The sequence below is a fragment of the Anser cygnoides genome, chromosome 1 (assembly GCF_040182565.1).
Source record: "Anser cygnoides isolate HZ-2024a breed goose chromosome 1, Taihu_goose_T2T_genome, whole genome shotgun sequence".
NCBI lineage: Eukaryota > Metazoa > Chordata > Aves > Anseriformes > Anatidae > Anser > Anser cygnoides.
This window is the reverse complement of record NC_089873.1, coordinates 76,184,949-76,212,831: the sequence shown is the minus strand read 5'-3', so window position 1 is coordinate 76,212,831 and position 27,883 is coordinate 76,184,949. Positions and strand designations below refer to the sequence as shown.

The 27,883-nt window shown below is 42.4% G+C and overlaps 3 protein-coding genes across 26 annotated transcripts in view; 2 read left to right on the top strand and 1 right to left on the bottom strand.

Moving 5' to 3' along the window:
- PPFIBP1 (PPFIA binding protein 1) overlaps positions 1–2,739 on the top strand; it is a 110,986-nt gene extending 108,247 nt beyond the window's left edge. For all 23 annotated transcript variants that reach the window (XM_048050159.2, XM_048050153.2, XM_066990323.1 and 20 more), the window contains one exon: positions 64–2,739. In XM_048050159.2, the coding sequence (XP_047906116.1) occupies positions 64–150 (87 nt within the window). In that variant the 3' untranslated portion in view covers positions 151–2,739. The remainder of the gene's footprint in view (positions 1–63) is intronic.
- Positions 2,740–2,881: 142 nt separating this feature from the next.
- On the top strand, positions 2,882–10,172 carry REP15 (RAB15 effector protein). The gene has a single exon (XM_013184600.3). It carries the CDS (start codon positions 4,843–4,845, stop codon positions 5,563–5,565), a length of 723 nt encoding a protein of 240 aa, XP_013040054.2. The 5' UTR covers positions 2,882–4,842; the 3' UTR covers positions 5,566–10,172.
- On the bottom strand, positions 8,863–25,748 carry CYB5R3 (cytochrome b5 reductase 3). Of its 2 annotated transcripts, none has more exons than XM_066990345.1 (9): positions 25,607–25,748; positions 23,634–23,765; positions 20,235–20,307; positions 17,631–17,737; positions 16,507–16,636; positions 15,413–15,496; positions 15,190–15,275; positions 12,862–12,961; positions 8,863–11,343 (listed from the first exon to the last, which is right to left on the bottom strand). In XM_066990345.1, exons 1-9 carry the CDS (start codon positions 25,625–25,627, stop codon positions 11,171–11,173), a joined length of 906 nt encoding a protein of 301 aa, XP_066846446.1. In that variant the 5' UTR covers positions 25,628–25,748; the 3' UTR covers positions 8,863–11,170. The 2 variants fall into 2 exon arrangements, with proteins under 2 accessions (XP_066846446.1, XP_013040121.1); XM_013184667.3 differs by lacking the exon at positions 25,607–25,748 and adding an exon at positions 24,403–24,423.
- Positions 25,749–27,883: the final 2,135 nt, after the last annotated feature.

Sequence of the window (27,883 nt, the reverse complement as noted above, 5' to 3'; positions counted from 1 at the left end):
TCTCAGTGCTTGATATTAGTTGGGAGGGCCTGAACCTTGACTCTTCCCTCATTTCCTTTCTAGCACATGTTAAAAGAAGATGAAATGTTTAAAGACTTTGCAACTCGCTCTCCTAGCACCAGTATAACGGATGAGGACTCCAACGTGTGATGGTAACCACTAGGCACTGATGAAGGCTCAGCTCACTTTCCTATGTGCAAGAAACATCATTACACATGACAGGCAGCAAATCATGTACATTACATTGCTCTTGCTTCTGTTTGTTAGAAGTAATACTGGGAGGTGGTGAATTTAAAAAAAAAAAAAAAAGGTGCCTACTCTGAAGTTGCCATAAGAAACACCCAGACACTGGTGAATTGTAATTGTTTTTACTATATTTAATGTACAAACCGGTGGTATGTTTTAGAGTGTTGCATTTAAATTTACATGGTATCATAGTGCTCCTTTTGCTTATTCTTGTCCTGATATAATCCTTTATACTGTTTCAGAATAGATGTATTTTGTCCGTAGATGTTGACCAGCTTTCTCTAGGTTTTCAGTTGAAACAAGATGTTATTGCTATCTGTTTCAAAGGCATTTGTCCAGCACAAATACTAGTTCTGCCCTTCCCATGATATCCAATGTAGGATTTTAGTCATTCGTGCCCTCCTTGGTAGCTCTTAATTGTTGCTTTTATTTTTATACTGTTTTATAAAAAAAAAAAAAAAAAGACAAAGAAAAAAGAATATATGAAGTACATGTAAAAGCAGAAATTTAAATTTTGTGAAATAGAGTGATGGAAAGCTTGAGGTGTGGGGGAAGGGGAGAGGTTTGTAAAAGATTATCCCAGTTTGCATACCAGCTGGTTACTGGAAAAGGCAGGCTGACCTTTGGAACTGTTTGATTTTTTTGCTTTTTACTAAGTGCACAGTATAATGATCTTCCATTTGGGATGAAACAATTATAAAGCATGTTTCTACTGGCAGTGACTCTTATGGAAACTGCAAATTTAGAAATGTCTTCTTCCGTGTTCCTAGCAGCAGTAGTTATAGCATTCAAGAAGGTTATTAATGTTTCTGTGACTTAAAAATATTCTGGAGAGTTTTCCTTCAAGTTAAGAGTACTCCCTGCATATGGAAGGGATATTTCTGTGCTGTAACTAACATAAAGATGGTGTAGTTGCAAAAAAAAAAAAAAAAATTATATATAGAGATAAATGTATAGGAAATATATTATTTTGTAATATTAAAGCCAAGGTGGGAACTTCCCTCAAAAATACAGATATCAAACATGTTGCATATCATTTTACCTTCTTAAAATGTAACTCTTTTGCCTTGAAGATCATCAGATTTTAATAAGTTTAACTAGCCAGTAGAATTTTTTTGTCAGAATTTTTCTGTATTGCAAGATGTCCTAGCCAAAAGCCAAAAAAGTAACTGTTTATTACAGTGGTTGCTTGTATGGTGTTGAATGTTGCATGTGTTTTAGCACAATGGCATGAAACTTCTTTGCTTTGTAAAGGAAAAAAATCCAGTTAGAATTGCTCCTTGCAGTGCTGTTTGGCTTTTACAAGAGTTGTCACTTCCAGCAAAGGTGGTGATGAAACCATTTCTGACATGCTGCTTGTGTGGTATAATGGATTTTAGATTTCGGCTGATTTTGTGGGTATTTCTGAAACACCATTACAAAAGTTAGGAAGGGAAGGAAGATTCTTCCAGGGGCTTCCACAGAGCTCCTGTCAGATGCAGGCTAGACTGGAGGCATATTCTAGCACTATACTATTGTTACCTTATAACCTATTACAAGTCCTTTTTTTTTTTTTGAAGGATGTGCAGTGAAGGCTATTTATGTGCAAAGATGAAAAATTTGATGCGGACCAGTTGTGTTGTATATGATATCAAGTGCTGCCATTCTCTCTTTAGTAACTGGAGCCAGGCAAACAATCCATAATTATTCATATTCAGTTTGTGCCACTTTCCATTTCTCTACAAACAGACTACAACACTGGTGCTTTATTCAAAATTCCTGACTAAGTAACATCCACAAATTCGCTGTCTGTTGTTTATTCCTCTGCTGTCTTGGGGGTGTTTGAGCTATTTTAATTAGGCAGAAATACCACATTCTGTAATGCCTGCTTCCAGCTTTCAGGTGCAAATACTCAGATGTGGATTCAGGGCTTGCCTTCTGTGAATAATTTGCAATATGGTTATTATTTACATGTAAGTTGGGCTCAAGACCCTGCTCTTACCAGTAGAGAAGCACTGGGAAGACATGGCACAGGCTTCTGAGCAACAGTATTCCTCTAGATTCACTCTTTTAGCAGGCGCTGACTAGTGGACATAATGGCTGGATATTCACAGGAAAAAAAAGGGGCTAGTGACACAATATTATGTGCTGAAACAAGTATAAGCAAATACTCTCAAATTTCTTTTCAGTCCAGTGCTATTAACAAACATATCGGGAGCAGAAGATGATCATTTGTTTTTAAGTCCAGTGTAAGTAAAATTCTGCTCCGAACAACCCATTTCAGCATCTACTGGTTGGAAAATTGGTTGTCCCTTCAAAGCTGCCTATCATCTGAACCATAATTATTTTATGGGGGTCTAATATGAAAGCAAGGGATGAAGTCAGGAAATTTATGCGTGCATGTGCACAAAATTGATACCGTTGTGGTATTTTAATTTGTGCATTTTTGAAGAGGGCAACATTACTACTGTGTATTGCCATGTAAGATCCAATAAAATCTGTGGAAAATGCCAAGTGTTTGTGTTTATTTTAAATATGTATCCCTATTTTTTTTTAAATTTCCTAGGAAGCTATTTTGTTCTATTTAAAAGATGAGGGAGAAGGGGCAAACAAAATCAGAGTCTTTGTGGACTCATTAGTTCGTCTATTGATAGTGCCTGCAGAAAGAGTCAGATAACAGTAAAGAAATACACTGTCCTAGGTCTTTTTATACTGATTTCTGAGATCCAGATTTGAATCACTTGGATTATCTGGCACAGTGTGATAAGAAAGCGTGTCTGTTGATTGTCATCTGGTGCAAAAGCACCGGCTCTGGCCATCCCCGCTGCAGAGAACAAGCATCTCTCCAGTCCCAGGTGTTGTCCCCCTGTGCATGCATTCGCAGCCCTAAGCAGGAATAGGAGCTCCAGCTGTTTTCCCCAGACCACAGTGTGCTGCCAGGATGCAGGTACAAATGTCAATAAATGTATTGCCTGGTGTGGCCCAGATAACAGAGCAGAAAATGCAGAACCCCTCCCTGTCTTTCGACTGTCATTTCTGTGGTTTTGTTTGATGGATCGACATTTCTGTGTTAACAATGAGGATAAACACTTTGAAATCTAGAGCACAAATATGCATTTGTTGTTACAGGGACGTGGAAAAATAGAAGATGCATTACTATTTGAGAGCTTTATGCTTCCCTTGAGCGTTCTGACGTTTTACTTTGCAGCAAGAGCTTTTCCTGGTGAGTCCTTTTATTTTCTTCCTCCCAGCTGAGGATAGCACTCTGTGAGGCAGCTGTGAAAACGAAAGCAAAACCTGAGTTGCCAGTAGATTTGGAGCAGAGGTCAGCAAGGAGAGTGTGTTAGGTGCTGGGGAATCCCTCTGTAGAAAGGAAGGGAAATCAAGGTTTAGGGTCAGAGATAACAGGAGAAGCAGTAGTGAACACCTACTGACGGCTGTAAGTTACGAAGGAATGGAGACGGGCCCATGACACATATGAAGACCCTGGAAGAGAAGAAATGTAATACCTCGGACATGATCTGTTTCTTGGAGAGAGGGGCATGAGGGCAGTGTGACTGACCAGCCCTGCTCCTGAGATGGTGTTTCCCTTGTGGGGGTGGCAGAAGCGCAAGAACATCTGTAGGCGGGAGGAGAGAGATCAAATGAAGGAAGTTTTAAGCAATTAGAGAAAAGAAGGCAGAGAGAGATCCTTGTTGCTTTTTTCATTCGTTGAGAATGAAGAGGAATAAGAGCAGTGCTCAGTAGGACAGTGTTTTGTGAGAATGTTGGTGAGCTTTTGGGCCAATGAGGAGACTGTGACAGTGCATTTGACAGCAGCAGCAGCTTCTGGAGCTGAACAGGGATGGTGCCTGCTGCAGCGGTAATATACATTCCAGCTTTTACAGTTAGGGAGACTGGATTTTGTAAGGTTAGGAAGGTTGTTTATTTGTAGCTGTAGCTGTGCATTGACTGTCCAAGTCTCCCTGAGATAATCCAGCAGCAACAGCGCAAGCTTCTTAGTTGAGCCAAAAGTTCAACTGAGTCTATGTGCATTGTCATAGCACAGTTAATGCCACTGACAGTAACAGCAGTTAATATTGGGATACAGGCAAACATTCCATTAAAACAGACTATGACATCATTTCACGCATCCTGTAGAAGTCTTCAGGTTTGGATACATACTTCTCTCTGGGTGATTAAAGAAACAGCTTGATTCATCTCTAGGAAACACCCAGTGCCAATAAAGAGGCTTCTTTGTAATAGTCCTAGAAATGAGATCGAATGAGATAAGATCAGACTGGAATGAGATAGGATCGGTGAAGGAAATTGTGCCAGAATGAACAATAAGGAAAACAAACAAGTGAATTCAGTAGGTGTGGAAGTTACAGGGCCTGCTGGGCTGGTCCCTGCTCAGTGAGCTGTGGAGGAACACGCCCAGGAGAAACCTTTCATGCCCTCCAGGACTGCAGCCTGCCAGCACAGCCTGCTGGCATGACTTTAATCTAGAAGGCGACAGCTACCCATTATGTGTACTTAGTAGGTCTGACGGTGTCCAGTGACTACAGAGCCTTTGCTGAAGAAGGAAAGGACTTCCCTGAGGCTGTCTGCATGTGAAAACAACCTTCTGCACAGAAAATGGGCCAGAAAATATCACATGAAGACAACCAGGAGAACAAGGCCGAAACTCTTGTTATCTGTGAAGCCTTCTGCCAAGATGTGGTCTATGCATCCCAAAGACTGAAGGACTACCTTGGGTTCATAGATCCTCAGAGCAAATTCCAGCCAGCCACAAACACTCTGAACGAGATCTTTCTGGTCAACTTTATCAGCTTCTGTGTGGAAAAGGGAGTGGAGGAACGTATCACAACCAGCGAAATGACCAAGCAGCAATCCTCATTGTTTGGTGTGGACTGGATCTGGACTCTGTTGGGAGTTGACAAGCAAATCAAACTTCAGATCGCTGTGCAAGCTCTGCAGCTGGCCAAGCTTTTCCATAGCAAAAGCAGCCCCACTGAGGCGCTGGGTGACTGCTGCCAGGAAGCCACGCTGGCAGACGAGCATTTCCAAAACAGGAGCAGGTTCAAGAAGCTGGCAGATTTCTGCTGCCTGGTGGGACAGGACTGCCTGGGCTTGTTCATCATGTTTGGTGTGCCAGGGAAGCCCAAGGACATCCGCGGAGTCATGCTAGACAGCATTGCCAAGGAGAAGCAAAAATGCCGCCTGTTGGGCAGGAATGCTCTAAGGCAATTTGTCATGAGTACTGACAGCTTCCTGTCCACAAAAGAGATGTTGGGAAACTGCCTCAGCGCAAGAAATAGACTGAAGGAGGTGGGCAATGTGTACATAAACTTTCTGTAAACCTTGTGTTAACAGTAGCAGCTCTGCATGCGTGAAGCAAAGGCTGTGTGGGCTGAGCTCGCCTCATTTCCCATCTTGCATGCCATTCCTCCACCCCCTTATTTCCCACTTTCCCCCTCCACCCAGCACATTCCTGTAGATCCTGTAGTAGCCAAAGCTGATTCAGTCTCTCCAGGTTTTAAAACAACAGGAGGTACCTGCCAGAAAATGTGTTTATAGAAGGCTCGTAATTTTGCCAGAACATTCTGTTCGCCAACTGTCAAGTATTGGCCGAGGCTGATGAAAGCTTTATTGCCTGGAGCCTTGGGAGGTCTTATTAGACTTGACTCAGCCTTTGTGCGCTGTGTCTATAGAAAAGGCAGACTGTTTTTAAACAGGAGGATGAGTCTGTAATAAAGAAAATGTGTTGTTACTAGTTGTAAAAGTTGCAGTGAGTGTGGAGGACAACACAAGGACTCCAAAACACTGTTTTGGAGGAGTGGAGCTGGTTCTCAGTTAGGATGAGGAGGAAAAGCCCTTCCCTGGGATAGAAATGGGCTATATGAAGAAGCTATTAATCACCTGCGTGTTGGAAGTAAATCAGTGCCAGGCTATGGATTCAGGGACAGGAGAGCCTCAGTGCTGTGAGCCACTGTGAAATGCATGGGCGGGGTTGGTCCCAGCTGCAAATTCTGTTCTTGCTAAGCAGCTGTGTCAGGTCAAGGTGTGGCAAAAGGCAGTAGCAATTGTTAAAGAAAATGTGGGAAAATTAACAAATGGGGACAAAGATCCAGCACTGGGGATGCTGATGGGAGTCTTCGTCTTTCAAAGCTGCAGAGGTGAGCTCCTGACCACTCATGGCAGCAAGCAGCAGTCTGGAAGGGGCAGAAGTATTTTGCTTTGTCTTTGTTTTCAGTATCTTAGCAGCTAATTGTATTTATGTACTGATTTATGCCATTTTCCTCAGGTTTTACTTGACAGCACTTTGGGTTGCACAGTTGTAGTTACTTTCTTTCAGCCACTGTTAACCAGTGAAAGGAAGAACTCATCCAGTTTCAAACTCACAAATCCACTGTGTTTATAGGCCACTGTGGCACTGTAGTGACCAACTTTTGTATGTGAGTAGTTTTGTAAGCATCACCCTCCGCTGCATGTGGCTTTCCTTATAATTTAACAGAATAAAAATAATTTCAACTATCTTATTTTTTACTATTTGTTTGAGTTTTAAGATGGAGAAGCCACGATCTCTGAGAAATAAAGGCTCTTATTTGCACAGTCATATAAAAAGAGCATAAAGAAGCTTTGGCATCAGTGCCAGAAGCTTTCCATGAGGTAAGTCCGAACTGAGGCTGAAAAGTGAACTGAAACAAAACCAAACACACAGACATCAGTGAAATTTTTGCCATGTCACAAAGGCAGCTGGGCTAGGGAAGGGAGGCTTTTTATTTTTAAACTAGTTGCTTGAAATACAGTTGGTTTTTATAGAGCTGGCGGCATTGTAATTTTTGTGCATAACAGGGGTTTGATAAGACAGAGGGGATAATTCTGGTATTTTATTTTTTTTTAAACAAAGAAAATGTGCACAGTTACAGGGCTGTGCAGCGAGAGCAAGGTCTAGGACCATTCAGGATGGTTTTTGTGTGTTTAAATTAACAGCATGAGCAGTACTGCAGCTGGACTCATTGTTTTATAAAAGGCCAGCAGAAAAGCTTTATTTTTGCTTTAAATTGTTTAATTACAGCTCGTGGTTTTTAGGGCATTGTCTTGTAAGCAAATCAGTTCCATAGGAATGCTGTCTCTGCAAACGTGTTTTCTTCCTTTGGATGTTTTGCATACCTTTTTGGAGTTGGAAAAGGAAAATAAATCCAAATGACTTGCATGTATAGATTTTGAACTATGAGAATTAGACACTGGGGCAGTTGACCATTTAATTTGACTCCTCCAGAGGTGCTCTGGTACCTCAGGTAAGACTGCTTACGCTGCCTTGGTGCTTATTCTGGGATCTAGGTTACATTCCCCAGGGTGTGCCACAGCCTTCACCTGGTTGCCTGATGGGTTTCAGCTCAGGAGCCTGGCCCCTCAGCAATGGTGGGAATTTGCCAAGGATCTGTGCTGTGGATAATAAAGGTGAGGACAAACAACAGAGTATTTAATGATGTAAATTTGACTTTGTTCGTTTATTTAGCCAGGCTGAACTGGTGACTCAGTGATACCACAGGCTTTTCTAACAGAGTGTACATTTTTCTGGGTAAGTTTCTGACCTCAGTCTAAGCCAAAAGTAATTAGGTCATTTGTGGGTTTTTTGTTTGTTTCTTTGTTGTTTTTTTTTTTTTTTAAATGGTAAGCAGAAGCAGTTTAGGGGGTTGGTTTGTTTGTTCTTCACTTTGCCATCATTTTCTCATGTATAGCTTGGTTAATGCATGAAACTCGTGAGGATGAGCTCAAGAGCTCACGAAAGCATAGATCAGAGAAGACAGGCTTCTGCCAAAACAGGAAACATGCAGCACCTGCTGCTGTTGGCCAGTTAGTTTCACCAGGTAGTTCAGATCAAAAAGCATCAGAAAACCTTACCTTCAGAAAAAACACCCCTTCTTAATTTAAGAAACTTTAAATTAAAAAGCTGACTAGCATTTCTCCATCAAATTATGCAGACAAATGCTTGTCTTTTTCCAGCTGAATCAAGTACTAACATTGTTGTGTTGGAATAGTCTGCTTTTGTTACAAAGCCACATCATGTGTGTCCCCACGTACACAGCAGCGTTGCATTGGTGTCTGTAACTGTACAGCCACTGTGTACAACTGCAGTGTAACACCACTGCAGTTGCTGGGTAGGAAACAGGACCCTACTTGCAAGTTTCCAGCTGTTTCACACAATTGTCCAGGAAATGTGAAAACAGTCTTTCTACCTCCCATCACAAGCCTCTGACTCCCTGCTGTAGTGACGTTTCTCCTCTGCTGCTGTGAGGACTTGTTTCTGCAGTCAGCAGGAGCCTCTCAGCCTGTAGGTAGGGAGTCAGATGAGGCATCTCCTCTCTTCACAGGGCCTGGCTGCAGCTGGCCCTCAGTTTCAGCACCCCAAGCCCTTTTTCAGCTGCTTCTGCCTCTCCCAAGAGGATGTGGTTCTGACAGCTCTTGCCTCTTTCCCCTCCAGCAAGGGCATACATGGAAGATGCACAGAGCTGCCCTGGTCCACTTGGGAACTGGGTGAAACCCTCCAGGACCAGCCTGCTCTCAGAGCTGGCCACAGCAAGCTGCCTAATAACATCCACCACAGTATTTTCTGTAAGACAGGCAGATGAATTGGCTCAAAGAATCAAAAAAGATGCAAACCCAACTTTTATTACTTGTTTAAATGTTACAGTACAGGACCATCAAGCAAAAGGGATTGGGACACCGTTTTGTTTCAGCGAATCATATAAAAAAATCCCTCATTTTTTCTATTAAAAGAGCCCCATATTCACACGGAAGATGTATAAAGATAAAACTAAGAGATTGGGGTGAAAAACAGCAATAGTTTGCTCCTTGATTCGGCATCTGAATACAGCAATTTTCACCCAACTCAAAAAAAGCACTTAAGTAAACAAATCAAACAGCCTCCTCCCCCCCCCCTTTTTTTTTGAACATTAACTTTCTGGAGTGTTCTACACGTTTTTCTCTTATGAGGCTGAAGATGATGTGCTATGTAACACATAGATGAATCACCTGCAAAATTATTTCTTACATAGATGTGAAAAAGCCAGTACTTAGATAAGCAGAGTAATACCAAAAATTGATGTGTTACCAGCTAGCTCTTTTGGATATGAAAAAACCTCATTAAATACAGTCATGAAAAAAAAAATCTTTGTTTATCCCCTAGTGATACAAACCAGCAGCCAAGATAATTTCTCTCAAATTTCTGCTTTTTGCCTCACAAAAAAAGGGACTGAAACTTACTTGAGCATTATTTGAACTCCACAGCATAGTATTAAAGAATAAGTTTCAGAAGCACACACCAAAAAGTCAAGATTTCAGAGGCAAGTGTCTAGTCAATAAAATAAATTTAATAATAGTATTATCCACTTCAGGTTCCTTAAATTAACTGTGCAATATCTTTTTTCCTTCTAATTCATGCTGAGAAACCTTTTAAATGCACAGTACACATCTGTTATACAGACACAAAAGAAAGCATGGCAAGTTATAGCCTCAACTACCTAGCCAAATTTTTTTTAAAAAAAGTTATATTTATTATACACTGATACTTGTAGCTAACTAGCATCCACATTACTTCACATACCACTAGACATCTTTTCAATCACTCTGATTTTATCACCAGACCACAATTTTTAGTTACACAGATTCCTCGCAGGGACAGCTCTAATGTCAGTAGCATCTGTTTGGAAGCAGAAGGTTCAGCATGCAAGATGCATCAAGTTTACTAGAGGTTAGGTAAAAGGTTGCTGTAAAAAATTACATTTAAAAAAATAAAGTGGAGCTATAGTAAACAGCATCCAAGAACAGTTTAGATTCAGTGAGACATTTCTATCTACTGTCAGTTTGGTGACTTAAGGCTGTTCCGTGCAATCCTTACCAACTCTTTGGGGTTTTGCCAGAGCAAGATACGCAGGTGAGTCTCCTGACTGTAGGTATACTGCACGCAAAGCTGGGCTACCTGCTGGAACCCACCTTTGTGGTGATTTCATTCCTAATCAGACTCCGGGAAACAAGAAACTAAAACTGGATCTAATTTTCACCCAGCATTTTTTCACTGCACAGACCCTGCAGAACAATTGTTTTCCTACTCTTATGGCATTGTCTGCTATTCAAAAGTAAATACAAAAGTTAGTATTTTTTTCAGTATTCAACACACGTATAAGCAAAGATTTCCAGCTACTTGTAGAACTGTGTGTAAAGCCTCCTGCTTTCCATAGTTTCCTTCATTGCCCAAGGATGTGACGAGCTGGAAAAGTGTTTGCAGTGAAGAGAGGCTATTCCAAAATACACTGGAAACAAATTTCATATTGGTGTCTACTCCTGGTTTGGTTAACAAGGCAACTTGTACAACTTCAGTAAGTCATAAATGGTTAATTGTCATCCTTCAAATGAACAAGAATCTTTAAGCTTCTGGTGTTGTAAAGATTATACGTACAAGGCAAAGGCTCCTGGCCCTCATATAGTAAAAGCTCTGTAAGGATTAAAGTTTGGCATAAGCAAGGTCAATAATCCAGCTCATTCTATATATTTCATACTTCATACAAAATCAAATACTGGGTATGCACAGTGTTAGGAAATAGGATATTACTGGCATTTGATTACATTGCTAAGAAAAGTGTAAACAAGTATTTGCTGCCCTAAGAAGCTATACTTTCCTGTCTTGAGATGGAGTATAATATTTCTACAAGACAGACGTGGCAAGTACAATACATCGCTATGTCTCTGCAATAGAGTTGTTTCTGTGCAACATACAGTACAGTTATGATACAGTTAAGCTTAAGTGCCTAACTGGCCAGAGATTCAGATAAACGTTAATTATTTTTAATGTAAATGTAGCTTCCCAGCACTGTGCATCACCCACCTCTCTAACTGTCTTGTTCCCCATTAAATGTATTTTCTTCCCTTCCTCACAAGATCACCAAGGTATCAGTCTTCTTTAGAAGGAGAACCTCATGTCCTTGGTGTAGCCCAGTTTGTCCAGGTTGGGAATGCAGGCATACTGAATCATTGGTGGAGGTCCACACATGAGGATCAGAACATCGTTTTGAGGCGGGGGCAGGTGGTCTCTGATCATATCTTGGCTCACAAATCCTTGGCTGTATTCCCAATCTGTTAAAAAAAAAAAAATGAAGGGGGGAGGAGATGAGAAGATAGATACAAATCACTTTATAATAATAGTGTGTGCATTTTTTTTTAATTGGGCCTGTTCTGTTCTGGCCTGTAGCATCTGTGCACTCTGTTCACATTAGTGTCCTCAACACAGTTCTGCTACATGGAAAATCTACCACTCCTGCTTTTAAGATGGAAAACTGATGCATGGAGAAAACAGGCTAACTTTTAATAAAACTTCCTAAAAGCCCCCAGGAAATACCAAGCAGAGCTGTGAAAAAATAACATCCATTCTCCTTACCCCAACAGTTTACATCTTCATTAGGAGAACTCTAGCTGATGTTGCTCCCAGTAGGAACACTCATTGTGCTAATCAGTTAATACTAGGATTCACATTTACCCATCATATCCCTAGTTCTGGGTGCAAAACGCTGCTGACCCAAAGCTTTAGGCACAATAAAATTAAGACATTTTTCTCCCACAGCCCATCCAAAAATATCCAGTTCAGGTCTGTTTAGAGGCGTGGTAGTGGAATTCTGTAAAACGGTGTTGAGAAGGTCTAAGAAGGATCTTTTATCACAACTCCTAAGATCAGTTCACAATTCACAAATACCAAAGAGAAGGAACAACAATTTTATCTGAATCTAAGCTGCCTTAAAAATTCAGGGAGAACACTAATTGAAGAAGATTGCATGACAGCAACGGACTCTGGGGACAGTAAAACCCTCCCCACCACTCTATGGGAGGTGTATTCTTGGTCACAAGGTAAGAGAGCATGTGGCTTTTCCCTCTCTGCTCCAAACTACCACTGAATAGGGGCATGAATCTAACCTGATGTGACATGGAAACCTTAGGCAATAACTCTTCAGGCTTTTCTTCCTCCAACTTGCACGGCTGAGGGAGGCACATTTAGCTAGCTCATCCTCTCATTTACAGCACCCAACTAGACCCCATTACCTTTAAAACTGGACTGCACCAAGATGGAACCACGCTGTCTTTGAGAAACACTGTTAATACAAAGGCAAATCCACTGCCTAGAAAGATCAGCTAGTGCAAACCACCATGTGACAGCTAGGTAGGAGTCTGCATTCAGCCACATCTCAGTGAGGTGCAGTGCCTCTGCCACTCCTCTCACAGCTGCCTTAATGAATGCTCTGAACATGAGACAATATGGTGCCATCTTATATTTATGGCTAAGGGGAAGGAGAAAGGAAGGTCACCTTGGATCAGAGTAAATAATGGCTAATATTCAAGTCTAGTCGTGGGAGGAACATTACACTACCATTCACTTGAGGTGAGCTTCATAGCTTTGGAAACACTGTTTGATAATATCTCAAGCTTCTGTGCATCACTATGTGAGGAATGATGCTGCTGAATGCATTCTGAGTTGCATAAACCCACGAGTCATTAAACAACAAAGGAGCCTAGAAACACACATACAACATACCATTGCTCCTGTCAAATGTGCATTAATTCTCATAACTTAAGCTTTGGTGGAGGTAGCATGTTAGATCTTACTTTCAGGTGCTCTGTCCAGTGTATACCAACACTTAAAACGACTGGGATTCTGAACTTGGATCTCTTCTAGCTCTGAACGTAGCAGGATATCCTTCTCAGTCTGCAGGACAAGGAAAACAATGATTATGCTCTGCATTTGAATGCAGTCCTCAGATGACCCCCCCTACAGTTTTGTGAAATGGAGCAGATTATTCAATTATGTTTTAGGAGCTGAACAGAGCCCATAAATACAAATTATTTCCATGACTATCCTGTAGCAGAATGAACAAGAAGTTCAAAACTTCCCAAATCTTTACCACGCAATGCCTTCCCTCTAAACAACAAAACAATGCAACACCTGTATCAAAACACAGAACCTTCACTTATTAGGGAATTGGTGGTAACATTGTTAAGAGTGAAGTCCTTTTAGCACCACCATTACATAAGCAATTTTCATCAAAAAAAATAACCATGACTGCACAAGTATCTCCCTACCCTCCACACTTTGCCATTCCATCAGGAAAAAGGCAAGTTTTTCATCTTTGCCACTTCAAATCATTGGCATTACCATACAGAGATTGTTTAGTTTTTAAACTAGATGTGGAACAAATAACCAAAAAGGTATCCCATTCTGAATGTAACAAAGGTTAGGCAAGTTCTGCTCCTCCCTGATGCAACACTGTTAAAGGCCAAAAGAAAGCCTTATTCCCATAAAAGCAGCTGCAGTTCAGGAAGGAAGGAAAGGGTAGAGACTAAAACTGGCATCATCCTCCACAGCCCTAATAATTTGGCACTGAGGACACCACTATGTCTGTAACTGTGGGGGTGATGAGGAATGTGCCAGCAACTATTGCCAAGAAGGTGCCTATTTCTGGACCTGCAGCTGCTTGTGTTCCAGAAAGGCTATAACTGGGACTGACCAGCTCAAGGCAGGCTGGTTTGAAGCACCACATGAGCCCACAAACTCTGTGGTCTGTAATCCAACACAGCCCTTTCAGGAGGGTCAAAATAAAACATCAACAAAACACATATAAAAAGTACTTTGCAATATTAAATGTCAAAAAAACTCTAGTCTGTAGGCTTTCTTGTCTGTCCATCCATCAGTAGACTGCTATATAGTTGTGCAGTTACTGGGTACATGGACATGTTAAAGGCAAGGACTGATGTTTACGCAGGCTGTTGCTAATACATAGGCAAGTGTTCCCTGAATCCTCCTCACAAGCAGCAGTTAAATTTTTTAGGTTGCTAAAGGAGCTCTAGTCCTATATTAGTCATTCAGAATTACTCAGCAAATGTTGGCCTTCCTGCCCTGATAGCTACTACAGTTTGTGCCAACTCCAAGCACCCAGCAGAGATCAACTACTGCAGCTGCCCCAACCAGCACCAGAGGGCAATACTAGTGCTCTTAAGAAGGTCTTTAATAAAGCATCAGAACAAGGTGTTTGTAGGCACTTGGATCATTGTTTCTGGGTAGAAAAAAACTTCTATGATTCAGACATGGTCCAAAGGCAATGGGAATATTGAATATCACAGGAGAGAGGAGTGATGAAGGGGAGCCTAAAGAAGCTAAAAAATACAGGCATGAAAAGGAGTCTTATAATCCAGAAACGGATATTCATCGTGAGGGAGAAATTTTAAAAGCAAGAAGATAAACACCAGAAGAACATCAGGCAAAGAAGGGGTGTATAGTTCAGCAGTGCACTGCCACTTGGTTTGCACTGATCATCCAATAAATATCTCTGTATCACAAATACTCTATGGATGAGAATCTTCCCTTTTTCCAGCACTGCAGTATGATACAGCTCAAAAAGCAAAAGAAACACCGGTGGAGGAGCTGATGGAGGGAATAGAAATGAGACAGCTGTGAAGAATCACAGCTTTGTAGTCAAGGAAGCTGCTGGAGACCAATTTTAATTTTTTCTTAACTAAGGTATCCTCAAAGAGCGTACAAACCCTACTCTGAAGCTGGGGAGCTGCAATTGCTGAAGGAGGCAGATGTCCACCTCTTCCATGTTTCCACTAAGAAAGACAGCTCTAAAAGTCTGCACAAAACATTAACAACTTGCACAGATGAATCCAGAGTTTTAAAACATTTATAAATTGGATTAGAAGTAAAGCAGTGAGACAGGACAGAAAGTGTTATCTGGGAAGACAGTATCACTTCAGCAGTAATGCTAACAAAGGAATTCATTACAGCGTTTTTATATAGGAAGTTTTCAACACTTCCGTTCATTTCTCCCCCCAGGGTTTGTATTTTTGTACCATGCTTTCTCAGCAAGAATTTCACTTGCTGAGTGGAGTTGTGTTTGTTAAGTAAAACTTTATAAGCAGAAACAAGCACAGAATTACCTGATTAGCAAACAGCAGCTGACAAACAGTGTGGTCATCTTTGTCTTTCATGATTGCTCGAATGATCTGCAGCATAGGTGTTATCCCTGAAAGAGAAATGCTGGTTAATGATGTGAGAAAGTAAAGAAGCAAGAGGAAGCACAAGCAAACACGTGACAGAAAATATGAACAAACACATCTAGCAGCTGTCAGCAACCAAGGATGAATCTTTATATGCACGTACCAGTCCCACCAGCAATCATCCCCACGTATTTGACTTTTTTAGTAACTGGTTCAGCTTTCTTTTCAGGCCGAATAGCAAACATGCCTGAAAGAGAGAGAGATGGAAAACACTGAAGAAAGCAGGAAAAATGGCTTATGATCCCTTCGCAGTATTTTTAATTAATTGACTTTGTTTCAGCCCTGTCACCCTTCTCTGTTTGTAAAATAGCGGCAGAAAACAAAGGTGAACCAAAGATTTCACAAAGAAAAACAAATCCTGAAGGACTATTAGAGATTTTAAGGCACATGGCAATAAGATCAGACACCGACATGGGGTACCACTCCTGATTCTGTGACTACAGCATCAAGCCATTACGAGTTGTATTTCTATTTGCTTGAGTCCCATAGCCCCAACAATGTTCAGAAGCCTTGATTCCTTTATGTAGAAGTGTTTCCAGAATCTATCTGCTAAGAACTCTTTTTTCCCCCATGCTGATTATTTTAAAGGAAAACCTGAAATATGCAGGGTATTTTTTTTTGTATATTTATCTGCTCTTTTGAGCTGATTTGACCGTTTCAGCCAAATCTGACAAGGCTCTTGAAATTCCCCCAAATGTTGTATTTCTTCCATTCACATGTCTCTACATACAGGGTAATGTGAACACAAAGATCTGGAAAACCACATATTTAAGTTCTGCTGCACACAGAATTGCCAGAAGATTTTTATGACAAATTTGTGGCTGCGCTATACCAAAGTAAGATCTTTTATACTGGCATAAAAGTAGTTCCTGCTGATAAAGTTCAATTTCACTTGGGAAATTAGCAATGGACAGCACAAATACCAAGTGTTTTTATCAGTGTAGAAACTATGCCCATATAAGCAGTGAGAGAATTCCCTTCTTTAAGAACAGTACAAAACACAGGCACTTCTACAATCATATAACAATTCTCCTCAAGATGGCTGTTGACTTAATTATAACACTAACACTTTCTTTTGTGCAGAGAAAGACCTGAACTCAGCTGGAAAAAAATTGTGATCAGGATTACTGCTATTTTATAATGTTTTTTTTCTGTATTGTTTACTCTGGACAAATTATATTTATGAGTCAGCCTTGCCTTTTCCTTTGTAGACAAGCAGGCCACTTGGTCCTCTGAAGTCAATAGTATCCCCTATTTGCAGGCTCTCTAAGTACTGAGACATCTTCCCTCCATCTGGAAACTTTGGATGGACACCTTTAAAGTAAATCTGTTAAAAAATAACAATGTAGCAATTAATCTGACAGCTCAAAGATGAGTTATTTGCTCTTCTCTCTGCCATTCAAATATTTATGGACTCATGCTCCTCTTTCAAATGAATCAATTATTACATAAAGAAATAACATCAAGACAGATTTGACTGAAAATGAAAGAGAAGCATTAAATTTCCTGATAAAGATTAAAATGACACTCTTGCCCCGATTTTGATCAGACTGGACACAGACTGGCAATTTCTCCATTATAGTTCTGTATATATAAAGTATCCCTAATAAACAACATGATCTAAACCCAAGTTAAAAATATATTAACTACTGCAACTGAAAATGGAAAAACTTCTGTGAAAGTTCCCTGACAGGTCAGTTGCAAAGGGATGTTCCCAAAACAACTTCTCAGGATGCCAACTGTTTGCATCTCAAAGCCAGAGTAACAAAAAAAGTGGAGAGCAACTAACTGAAGATTCAACCATTCACCATTTAAATTACTGTCATCTTTAAATATATTTGTTTAGTATAAATACCAAGAGAAAACAAAAGTACATTATCACAAGATTAAAAATCACATTTTCATCAATGACATAAGTCCACCATGTCAGTAACAACAAAAATCATCATCACTCTTAATAACAACCACAAAGACCATGTTACATTAGCTATAAAAGAAGCTGATAGTTTAGGCAAGGCTAATTCCTTAATTCAGAAGGATTAAACAAGTATGTGAACATCTGCAAGCATACACAGATTCTGGAAAATATCAATCTGCAAATACAGAAAATTATGCAGCATCTCATGAGAACACTCAGTAAAAAAGGGATTGTGAAATGCTGCATGGATTGTAGGTAATTGCACATTCTTTGTTAGAGTAATGAAAGCCCACAGTGGCACACAGCTGAACAGAACGTGGTGCATCAGACTTCACATAGCACTGCAAGAGCATGGGTGGGCTCAGCAGTTGCCCAGCCTAGAAAAGCAGCATGACATTCTCACCTTGACAACAAGATCCACGAAGCCCTTGTCATCATCACTGGAGACTGGAGTGTACGGTCTAACAACCAGAGCCCCATCAATCCGTGCAGACAGGTAGATATGCTGTCCTGTGTGCAGGTATGAAAAAAACAGTTTGCTTTCAAAGGAATTCTCTTTCTATGGATCTGTCAGGTCGACATGAATTGTGAAAGCAGCCTCAAAGCTCAGTTTACCTTGTTTTGGAGGTACCACTCTTTCCTTTCTCATTTTCCTGACATCGTAATATCTTGCCACAGTTATTCTTAACCAGACACAGATTCTACCTGGAAGGGCAGCTAACCCTGCTGCTAACTTTGTGTGTCTATCATGTCTGTTTCGATATCTTCACTCATTTATGTTTCATCAAAGCCCTAACTGCATGTGAGATCTTGCAAACAGTGTGATCTCTCTCCATCATGGATGCATAAAAAGAACATGGGAGGGGGAAACTGACGAGTGCTATTCAAACCACTTCATTAAAGTGTTTGTTATAAACTGCTATAGTTTTGTCACAACATAGTTAGAAAATTCTTTGACCACAGATCACTCCAGTCTACCAGGAGGTCTTCCAGCTGCCATTGCTAAGGCTGCCTAGATGTAAAGCACATTTTTAACCCTGCTATTCCTCCAGTTTAACAATAAAATAGCAATCATGTTTCAATCTCTCACACATCGGCTGAACTCTCTGCAATAGTTCCTTTTCTCAATGTCTATATTTTAATGAAAAACAGTAACAACAAAAAAACAAAAAACAAACAACAACAACAAAAAACAACTAGAATTTAACTCCTTGAAAAGGTTTTCCAACAAAATTCAAATACTCTTAAGAGGCACATGTGAAGAATATCTAGGGAGGACTTGTTTTTCATTATTTTATCACCACTGTCTCTTAAGATGAACATAACTCTCTGAAGATGGTACAGCTCCTCTGCCTGTAATGGGATACACAAAGCTGGTACTTTATTGGAAGCTGGTCTGTCAAGCTGGAGGGCCAGTGAGGCAAACCAGCGGATGGATAAAGATGTGCAACCTGGTAACTTGGGAACTGAGCAACCACAACTGACTTGAAGCAGCGTGTAGATATGAGGGTGAGTCAATGTACATTTGGAAGCACATGTGTTTCCTGTTGGGGAATTACTGAGGCAGCAGCAGCACCAGCTTCCTGTTCATCTTCCCAGGCAAGCGACAGCCTTGTCATCCCTGCCTACAGGAGCAGACCCATCACTAACCCTGCAGACTGCGAATCCGACAGACGGATTGCTCTGAGGACAAGCCTTGTAAGAATTAGCTCAGATACAAAAAAAAGGTGCTCTTCCAAGGGAAAACATACTTTATTCTCTTATCCATTAGAGCTTTAGCTCCTCACTCATGGGACAGCAGCTGCTGGGAGGCCTCCATATGAAGCCCTGCACAATCCAACTCTGAGTGAATTGTGTTCTTTCCTGTAACACCCAAGTTGGCTGGTAAAAGCAAAATGCTGGTGCTGCACTGAACATGCAGAGTGTATTCCAGTATTTGTCCCAAGCCTACCACGCCTCCTGCTCCCAGCTGCTTTTACCTCCCTCACCAACTTTCAGCTGCTTTGCTCCCCAACTGTCACACAATAAACCACTCCCCCGGTTATGAAAAAAATTATCCCAAGCAGAGCACCTTTGCGAGCACAACTACAATGCTCCTGGAACCACGCAAGGCGAGGCACATCCCTCCTTGGGCTATACTGAAACCATCTACTGATTTGCCCTGATCTTACTGAAATATTGGAAGAAGATGTGGCATACAGCAGGCCAAATTCACCCCAGACAGTTTCCTTTCTGTTAGGACAAGAACAATTACAGAGGTGAGACAGCTCAGTCCTCTGTGTTAATTATGGAAAAGTGAGGGAAACTAGGATCAAGAGAATAATATATCAACCAAAGAGAAACAAATCTGGTCAGATTGTAATGCTGAAAAGGTGCCTAAGGACCACCAGCCAGCACCTCTAACCCACAGACCTTTGCAAAAGGTGGTTAAAGCCAAAGTCCGTATCAAATACACATCACAGTCAAATGCTCTTTACATAAGCAGTAAGAAAAAACAGCACTAAGCTATTACAGAGGGCAATATGCCACATGGCAAGGCCTCAGGAAACATCTGCTTCGTGGTGATGAAAAAGTTCCATGAGACTGGCTGCAAACTCAGAGGTTAGCGGCTCACTGGGGAATGCACGCCTTAGCAGAGAGGTAGAGGCGACATTGCCTCGAGGGGCAGAAAGGAACCACAGAGACAAAGAGCCATGGAAATACTGCACATTGGAAAGTTAAGATTAGAGAAATACAAGCAAAGGCCAATGTTTGTTTCAACTATCCTCCCAGAAACAAGCTGGATGTATGCTCTCTGTAAGAACACAAGACTTCAGACGCTGCAGATGACTCACAGCATGAGGACTGTTCTGCAGAGCCCTAAATACCAGCTCAAGCCACATGGACAGTATTTGAAGTTCAACAGTTCAAAATGTAAAAACAAACAAACAAACAAACAAAAAACCCCTCCCACAAAATCTCTAAATTAACAAGGATTTGATCCACAGCAAGGAAAGACAGAACGTACCTATTGGTAGACCCAGAACATGATCTACTGAAGGAAGAGCAAATCGAAATCTTCTTGTGTCATGACTAACTTCCTGAAAGAGGAAAATAAAAATAATAATCAGCTATATTGTTGGGATATTATGCCTGTAATTTCACCTGTATTATCAACACGCAAGTCTGGCCTGTTCAGGATTAAGTATCTGGGGGACAGCAGCACCCTAACTGAAAATTTTGCGTAATGTAAGAACTCATCTGAATAGGGCAATCTTGCAGATGTAAACTTTTCACTCAAATTCCCTGAAAACTTAACTTTTCCTCAAAATATTTTAGAAACAACATAAAAATAATTAAAAAAAAATAAGTTAAAGAGACATACACAAATATTGTTTTGGAATATATTTATATGTTAATTGCAAAACTTAGTGAGGTACTCAAGTAGATTAAGACTAAATAACTTTCTAAATGGTACGAACATTTAGATTGCCTTCTTTGAGGAGGCTACAAGCTAAAAAACTAACCAATATTCCAGTTCTCATTTAAAGGTTAAACACATAGGAGTTCAATGCAAAAAAAAAAAAAATTATGTCAATGTCTCAAAGTCTGATAAATTTACCATTTCCATGCAGAAGATGACTTCAGAAGCCACTAGTGGATGTCAAAAAGATTAGTGTTTCTCATAGTACACAAGTTTTACCTCTTAAAAATCAGTTCACATTAATGGAATTAAAATAGTGAAAAAGAAAGAAACAGCATACTGCCAAACAGCTCATTTAATGACTTTCTTTTTTAAAGCCCTACGAGACATTATATCCCCTCTACAGAAACTTACATAAACATCCTATTAAATAGATATTACAGTGTTTTTTTGTTTGTTTTTAAGAAACAACAGAGATTTCCATCTCATCAGAGTTCACCTAGTCTTCAATTATGAGTTCTGCTCACGCTGGCAAAATCTTCCTCACAATAAATCACTTTAAGGTAAATTCTGAAGAAAGAAGTGAATTAATTGAGAAGCAGTCTAAAAAGTGCTTCTCTGTACCTGTGACTATTCTGGAACTTCACTAGAATGACAACTGACATGTAGATGTAACAGTGCTTCTCTGGCATTGTCCACTGCTGTTTCTGTATGAAAATTTAAGCTCCAGTTTCACTGCTTCAAAGCTGAATTTTGCTAGTAATCCTTTATTTTAAGATACCGTCCTTAATAGCATGCAGAAAGAAAAATGTTGTGAACTCCTGAATTCTCAGTTAACCCTCTCATCAATTAAATTCAAGATAGCTCAGTCCAAGGTATCTGAACATCAGCCTTTTGTGCATCACAAGAGACAACTGTGAGAAACACTAAAAGGCTCAAGAAACTCACAGCACCTCGATCATCATGTCCAAAGGCAGACGGGGTGGAGGACGAAACAATTCTCCTTGCAACAGCCCAACAAGATGGTACGTTCAGCCATATTCTCAACGGTATCATCAAAAAACTTCTGGCTAAAAATTACAATCCCCAGCTACTCCCCAAAAAAGCAAGTTCATATTTTTGTTTTAAAAACAAATCATTTTGGTGCTCTAATGGTGAAGCTACCAAGAGCTTTACTGTTACAAAAAAGGAATAGTGAATATCGACTTGGTAATGGGAATAATGGAAACTCTTAAAATATGAGGGTCTTTGGTTGTGCTGCACAAGCAACAAGATGCAACACTCCAAGGAAAAACCTGCCTACTAACATTTACCATGCATGTCTTGAGTTAGCTCCACATCCACACTGAAAGCTACAGTTACCTTCTCAAGTGACATTAAAATGTTTTTGTGTAATGACAGGTATGTTTCAATTAAAGTTCTCACCTATTTTAATTTTAATAGCGTGTAAAATACAAACTGTAGCTTGTCAGAAAGACTAATTTCCTTCTCCCCAGCTAGTCAGGTATGGCAATGCTGAGAAGTTTAGCAGTACAATATTCAGAATGTTTGCAGCTGATTTTTGGCAGGATGTTAGAAACTGCTAGTGAAAACATAGAATTACAGCTCTCAAAAAACAGTACTTACAGTACCAGGTTATTATTTTTCAAAACTAACTTCTGTTTCCAGAATACATTTCCCATTCAGGCAAAAATTTCTATACGTACATCACTAAAATATTCTCACTGACCAAGCTACCCCATGCGGCAGCATTTGAGCAGGTTATAGCACAGCTGTTCCTTCATACCAAGATTAAAACAGACTACATACACATACATACACAACATACAACAATGGACTGAGAAAGATCAGTATTTAGCAAAAAACTGCAGTGTGAACATGGAATTATTTTCTGTTACGATCTGTCAAGCAGATCATACCTGCCACCACGTGCTACGGATCCCATCAGGAAATGGCGAGTATGTAATAACTGCATTGCTGTAGTATGCATGGGAAACAAATCCAGTATGGCAGCCCAACCCAAGCCATGGGGAAGCTTTCACTTCCCAAGAAACCAAGGCTCAGAAACACAGTAATTGTTTTCTTTGATTGAACAAATGAAAGCCAAGCTATCAGTACACTCTGCATACCTTGAAGAAAGCTCTGTTCCAGTCCCAAGCCCCTTTCAACAGAACTCTTCGCATAACATTTTGACTAGCCCATTGACTTAAAAAGTCAACACTACAAATATCTTCAGGTATGACTTCATTTATACCTGAAAGGCAAGATTTCTGTCTCATATTTTTTTCTAATGGCCAGCTTATCCAAGGGAAATTTGGACTTCTCATCTTTTGAGGCTGTTTCCCTTTCCCCAAGCAGGGTTACCAAATTCTGGTAGCAAGATCCAGCACTGAAAAGTTGACTACTTTCCTCTGAAAAACCACTTGAGCACCCCAGGAGGTAGAAGACACCTTTCACTTTAAACAGAGAGAAGGAGAAGCTGAGAGACCTCAGCTGCTGTCAGAACTACACCTTTTAAAGGTATTTCTTCCTGTAACACGTAAGTGTACATAAATCCAATAACAGCAATCAGTATCAATATATTTCTGATAGCTACTGGAACGAATGCTACTGACAATGAGAACTGCCTGCTCCGCCTGACTGCATGACGTCTGTCATCTAGAAGTGGGGATTTTAGGAAGTCCTGCTGATGTACTCTATGACATGAGGCTCATATGACAGAAACTATGAGTATGGTCATTTCTAAAGCAGCATTCACCACTCAGCTGGCTTGCAGAAATGCATGCTGCAGAACTCACTCATATTAGGCAAGGAGCAGGTATAAATAAGTTCTTTACTTAAAATACAGATATTTAATTGATTTTACTAGAAACAAGCTCAGCAGCCTTCAAAATATCTACTGTTCCCAAGCAATCCCTGCTGCAACATTGCCCAAGATTTAGGAAACTATAAGCATTTCACAGTATCCAAGGAGAGGATGCTCAGCACTGTACACGTGCTTACCTCTTTATCTATCAGCCTCAATGCATACTTCACTTCAGGATCCTTCAGAGTGATTGCAGGATAGGGATTCCCAAAAAGCCTCTGGATGGTGCTGTAGATTAGCCATATAGGGTATGTCACAACCCAACGCAGCTGCAGCAAAACAGAGACATCATTAGATACATGTGCACAACAATAGAAGGTTATTTTGGTGAGGAGGAAAATATTAGCGTGATGTGACAATCTAACCACCCAAAATAATACTCTGTTTCTTTGTGCTAACATGAGTGGAAAGAGTAAGTATCAAAAAAAAACAAACAGTGTAATACAAGTTTGCCTTGTGAGCACCCAGAGCTGCTCCCACATTGTGACACTGGGCATGCCAGCAGAGGGTTGTCAGACCCAACCCCATGTCCCCAAGTCCAACCACTAACAAGACCAACAGATGAGCATAGGCAGACACACAAACAGCACCCAGCAGCTAGCTGCCCATCTCCCAAAGACATGAACACACTCGCAGGTGGCTCCTGCCCGTGACATCCCCAAACACTCCTCTGCTGCATCCCATGCCACCAGGCTTGCAAGGTGATGCCGACGGGGGGGGGTCACACCCAGCCCCTGGGGCAGAGGGATCCCCCATGACAGCGGCTCCTTCCTCAGGCCAGGGTATCGTGGCTCCCCGCCTGCCAGTGCACCCATAGATATAATCCTTCACAAGCCCTCCACTCTCCTGGATGGGGCTGGGAGTGACCGCATCCAGGTAATGCTCAGGGTAAAAATCCTCTCTGACCCTCATTTGCTGTTCCAGGTTTTAACTCAGGGCAGTGAAACAGCGTGACTGCAGCAGCATTCTTCCACGATACCTATATATATAAAAAAAGGGGGGTGACGGAGATAGAACTGAAAATAAAAATTTTGCAAAATACTTTGACTGCGTGCGGTGCTCTTGATTATTCTTGGAAGAGCTGGAAGTCCTGTACAACCAGCTTCTACTTTCATTTTTGTTTTAGAGGGACCTGGCCAGCATTTTGGAATCACATCTCTCTGAGCCTGACACAGCTGTTGGGAGGATATAAGATATCCAATATAATTACTGAAACTATGGCAAGTGCAAAATTAAAAGGAAAGACAGCATAAAATCTCTCTTCTTAAAATTCTGCTGTACAGATATAAAAGATATCAGCAGCTGGTTTAACTTGAAAGCATACCATACCACACACACACTGCATTTTTCACTTTTATTTGAAAATACTGAAATAGCCAGACAGAGGATGTTTCTAAATTAGCTGAAGTTTACAAGAAACTTATTCCTTAATTTCCGCAGACCCATCATATTACTTCAGCTCTAGGAAGAATTTTTGCTATTGAGCCATGAAAAAAAAAGGATGGGGAGGTTGCTTAGGACAATGACAGAGCAGCAAATAAACCCCTAATGAGAACTGCAACCGGTGACTGAGTCTAGTGGAGACAGCAAGCTGAATCGGCAACAGATGATGTCTCAGATGAGATATGAACATGTTAAAATAAGCTAATTTGATTTAAACACATAGCTATCTGAAATGAGCAAAGAAGCAGCTGTGGGCTATCAAATCCTTCCCTTTCTGAAGCCATTGACCAGATCAGAGCCTGTTTCAGCAGAACAAACTTTAATTTTGAGGAACAGCTTTAGCACCACGTTAGCCTCGGGGAAGGTAATTCGTGACTCGCGGTCAGGTCGTGAAAAAACCTCCTGGGAGGAGCCCGGGGAGGAACAGCCCAGGTGCGCTGCGAGCTGGGCCCTAACGGAGCTGATGGGCAGAAACAGAGAACTAACGGCTGGGGGGAGATCCGGAGGCTCTGCAGGCCCTACATCGGCGGAGCCAGGGCCGGTCACCACCGCCTGGCCATCCGCCCCATCCCCAGCGCCGCGGGCAGCCGCAACCCCTTCCCTCTCCCCCAAAACCTTCGCCCCAAAATGCCGGACCCGGCCGCCCCCCCCCCCCCCCACCGCTCACCGTGCTGAGCCCGGCGCCCATCGCTGCCCTCCACCCCAGCCGACAGCCACGCCGCCCCGCCAATCAGCGCCGCGCCTCCCCGCCGCCCCGCCCCGCCGCTCCGCGCCCCGCCAATCAGCGCCGAGCATCGCTCCTCTCCCGCCAGAGGGCGCCCGCACCACACAGCACCGCGGAGGCTGGGAGGGGTCGGGAGCGGCGGCGGGGGGAGAGCCACCGGGGAAGGGGGGCAGGCTGGAGGCTGAGGGCCTCAGGGATTCCGCCCACGGCTGTTGGGTCTTTGCCGCCACCGGGTCCCGCAGGAGCAGCGGGGCGGGTGGGGATCGCGAAAATAAAAGCCACCAAATGTTGTAAACGCGGTGTTGTTTTCAGTGCCTCTCCTCAGCAAAGACTGCGTGCAAGTCTGGTTTTGGTTAGTTCCGCCCTTCCGTGAGCTTGTCCTTATCACATTATGATGTATATGTACCGCTCTTTTGCCCATAATCAGCAAGATTATAGAATCACAGAACCACAGAATGGCTCGGGTTGGAAGGGACCTTAAAGACCATCTGGTTCCAACCCCCTGCCATGGGCAGAGACAGCTCCCACCAGATCAGGTTGCCCAAAGCCCCATCCAGCCTGGCCTTGAACACCTCCAGGGATGGGGCATCCACAGCTTCTCTGGGCAGCCTGTGCCAGGGCCTCACCACCCTCTGAGTGAAGAATTTCCTCCTCATATCTAATCTAAATCTCCTCTCTTTTAGTTTACGGCCATTCCCCCTTATCCTACCACTACACTCTGTGACAGAGTCCCTCCCCAGCTCTCCTGTAGGCCCCCTTTAGGTCCTGGAAGGAAGATAAGTAACAACGGGGGGGGGGGGGGGGGGGGGGGGGGGGGGGGGGGGGGGGGGGGGGGGGGGGGGAGCAAGGAGTCTACTGAATAATCTTCCAGTACTTTTTTCTTCACCAGCAGCCAAAGTCCCAACACCTTTTCAAGATAAGGAGAGCATAACATATGTATATCAACATCACCATCCACTATACCAAGTAAACCACCCAAGCCTGAATGTCCACCGCTCATACCTTTGTGGTGGTTTTACCTTGCTGGGCAGCCGAGCTCCACCAAAGCCGCTCTCTCACTCAAAGGGAAAGGGGGAGAAAATGCAATGAAAACGGCTCAAGGATTGAGATAAGGACACGGAGATCATACAACAATTACTGTCATGGGCAAAACAGGCTCAGAATAGGGAGATTAATATAATTTATTGCCTATCACTAGCAGACTAGTGCAGTGAGAAACTAAAAGCAAGCTACAAACACCTTCCCCCCATTCACCCTCTTCTACCTCCTCCCACCAAGCAGTGTAGGGGAACGGGGAATGAGGGCTGCAGTCAGTCCCTGATGCTTTGTCTTTGCTGCTCCTTCAGGGTCACTCTCTGCTCCTGCTCCACGTGGGGTCCCTCCCACAGGATGCCATCCTTCCCGAACTGGTCCTGCGTGGGCTGCCCACAAGGCAACAACTGCTCCTACATTGGTCTGTACCATGGGGCACATCTGTCAGGAGCCAACTGCTCCAACATAGGTTCCCCACGGGCGGCAGCTCCCCCCAGACCCCCTGCTCCTGCGTGGGCTCCTCTCCACGGGCTGCAGCTCCGGCCCAGGGCCTGCTCCTCCAGGGGTCTCCATGGGCCACAGCCTCCTCCAGGCCACATCCACCTGCTCCACCGGGGGCTCCTCCACGGGCTGCAGTGTGGAGATCTGCTCCATGTGGGACCCATGGGCTGCAGGGGGATAGCCTGCTCCACCAGGGGCCTCTCCACAGGCCGCAGGGAACTTCTGCTCCATGCCTGGAGTACCTCCTGACCTCCTTCTGAACTGACCTTGGGGGCTGCAGGGCTGGTTCTCACTCCTCGCTCTCCCAGCTGCTGTTGCACAGCAGATATTTGTTTCCCTTTCTTAAATCTGCTCTCCCAGAGGTGCAAACAGTATGACTTACTGGCTCAGCTCTGGGCAGCAACAGGTCCCTTTGGAGCTGTGTGGAACTGGCCTTTATCTGACATGGGGCAGCTGCTGGGATCTGCTCACAGAGGCCACCCCTGCAGCCTGCTGCTACCAAAACCTTTCCACACAAACCCAATACAATCTTTACAGGGTCAGCAGCTCACTCAGGATAAGGCAGTAGAGATAGATGGATTTTTCAACTTGCTTCTCATTATTTCCTTGTTTTCTCATTATTTCCAAGCTTACGTAGCCCCCTGGTGGCTGATTTTGTGAATGGTGTTTTGAGGAACCTCTTGTGCA

Bases quoted from the DNA above. Each gene is read 5' to 3' on its own strand.
- REP15 (XM_013184600.3), top strand. From the start codon at position 4,843: ATGGGCCAGAAAATATCACATGAAGACAACCAGGAGAACAAGGCCGAA.
- CYB5R3 (XM_066990345.1), bottom strand. From the start codon at position 25,627: ATGGGCGCCGGGCTCAGCACG. The intron at 17,738-20,234 runs GTACGTTCTGTC...ACCTGCACACAG, and splicing joins TGTTCTGGGTCTACCAATAG to GACAGCATATCTACCTGTCT. The intron at 16,637-17,630 runs GTGAGAATGTCA...ATTTTTTAACAG, and splicing joins TCGTGGATCTTGTTGTCAAG to ATTTACTTTAAAGGTGTCCA.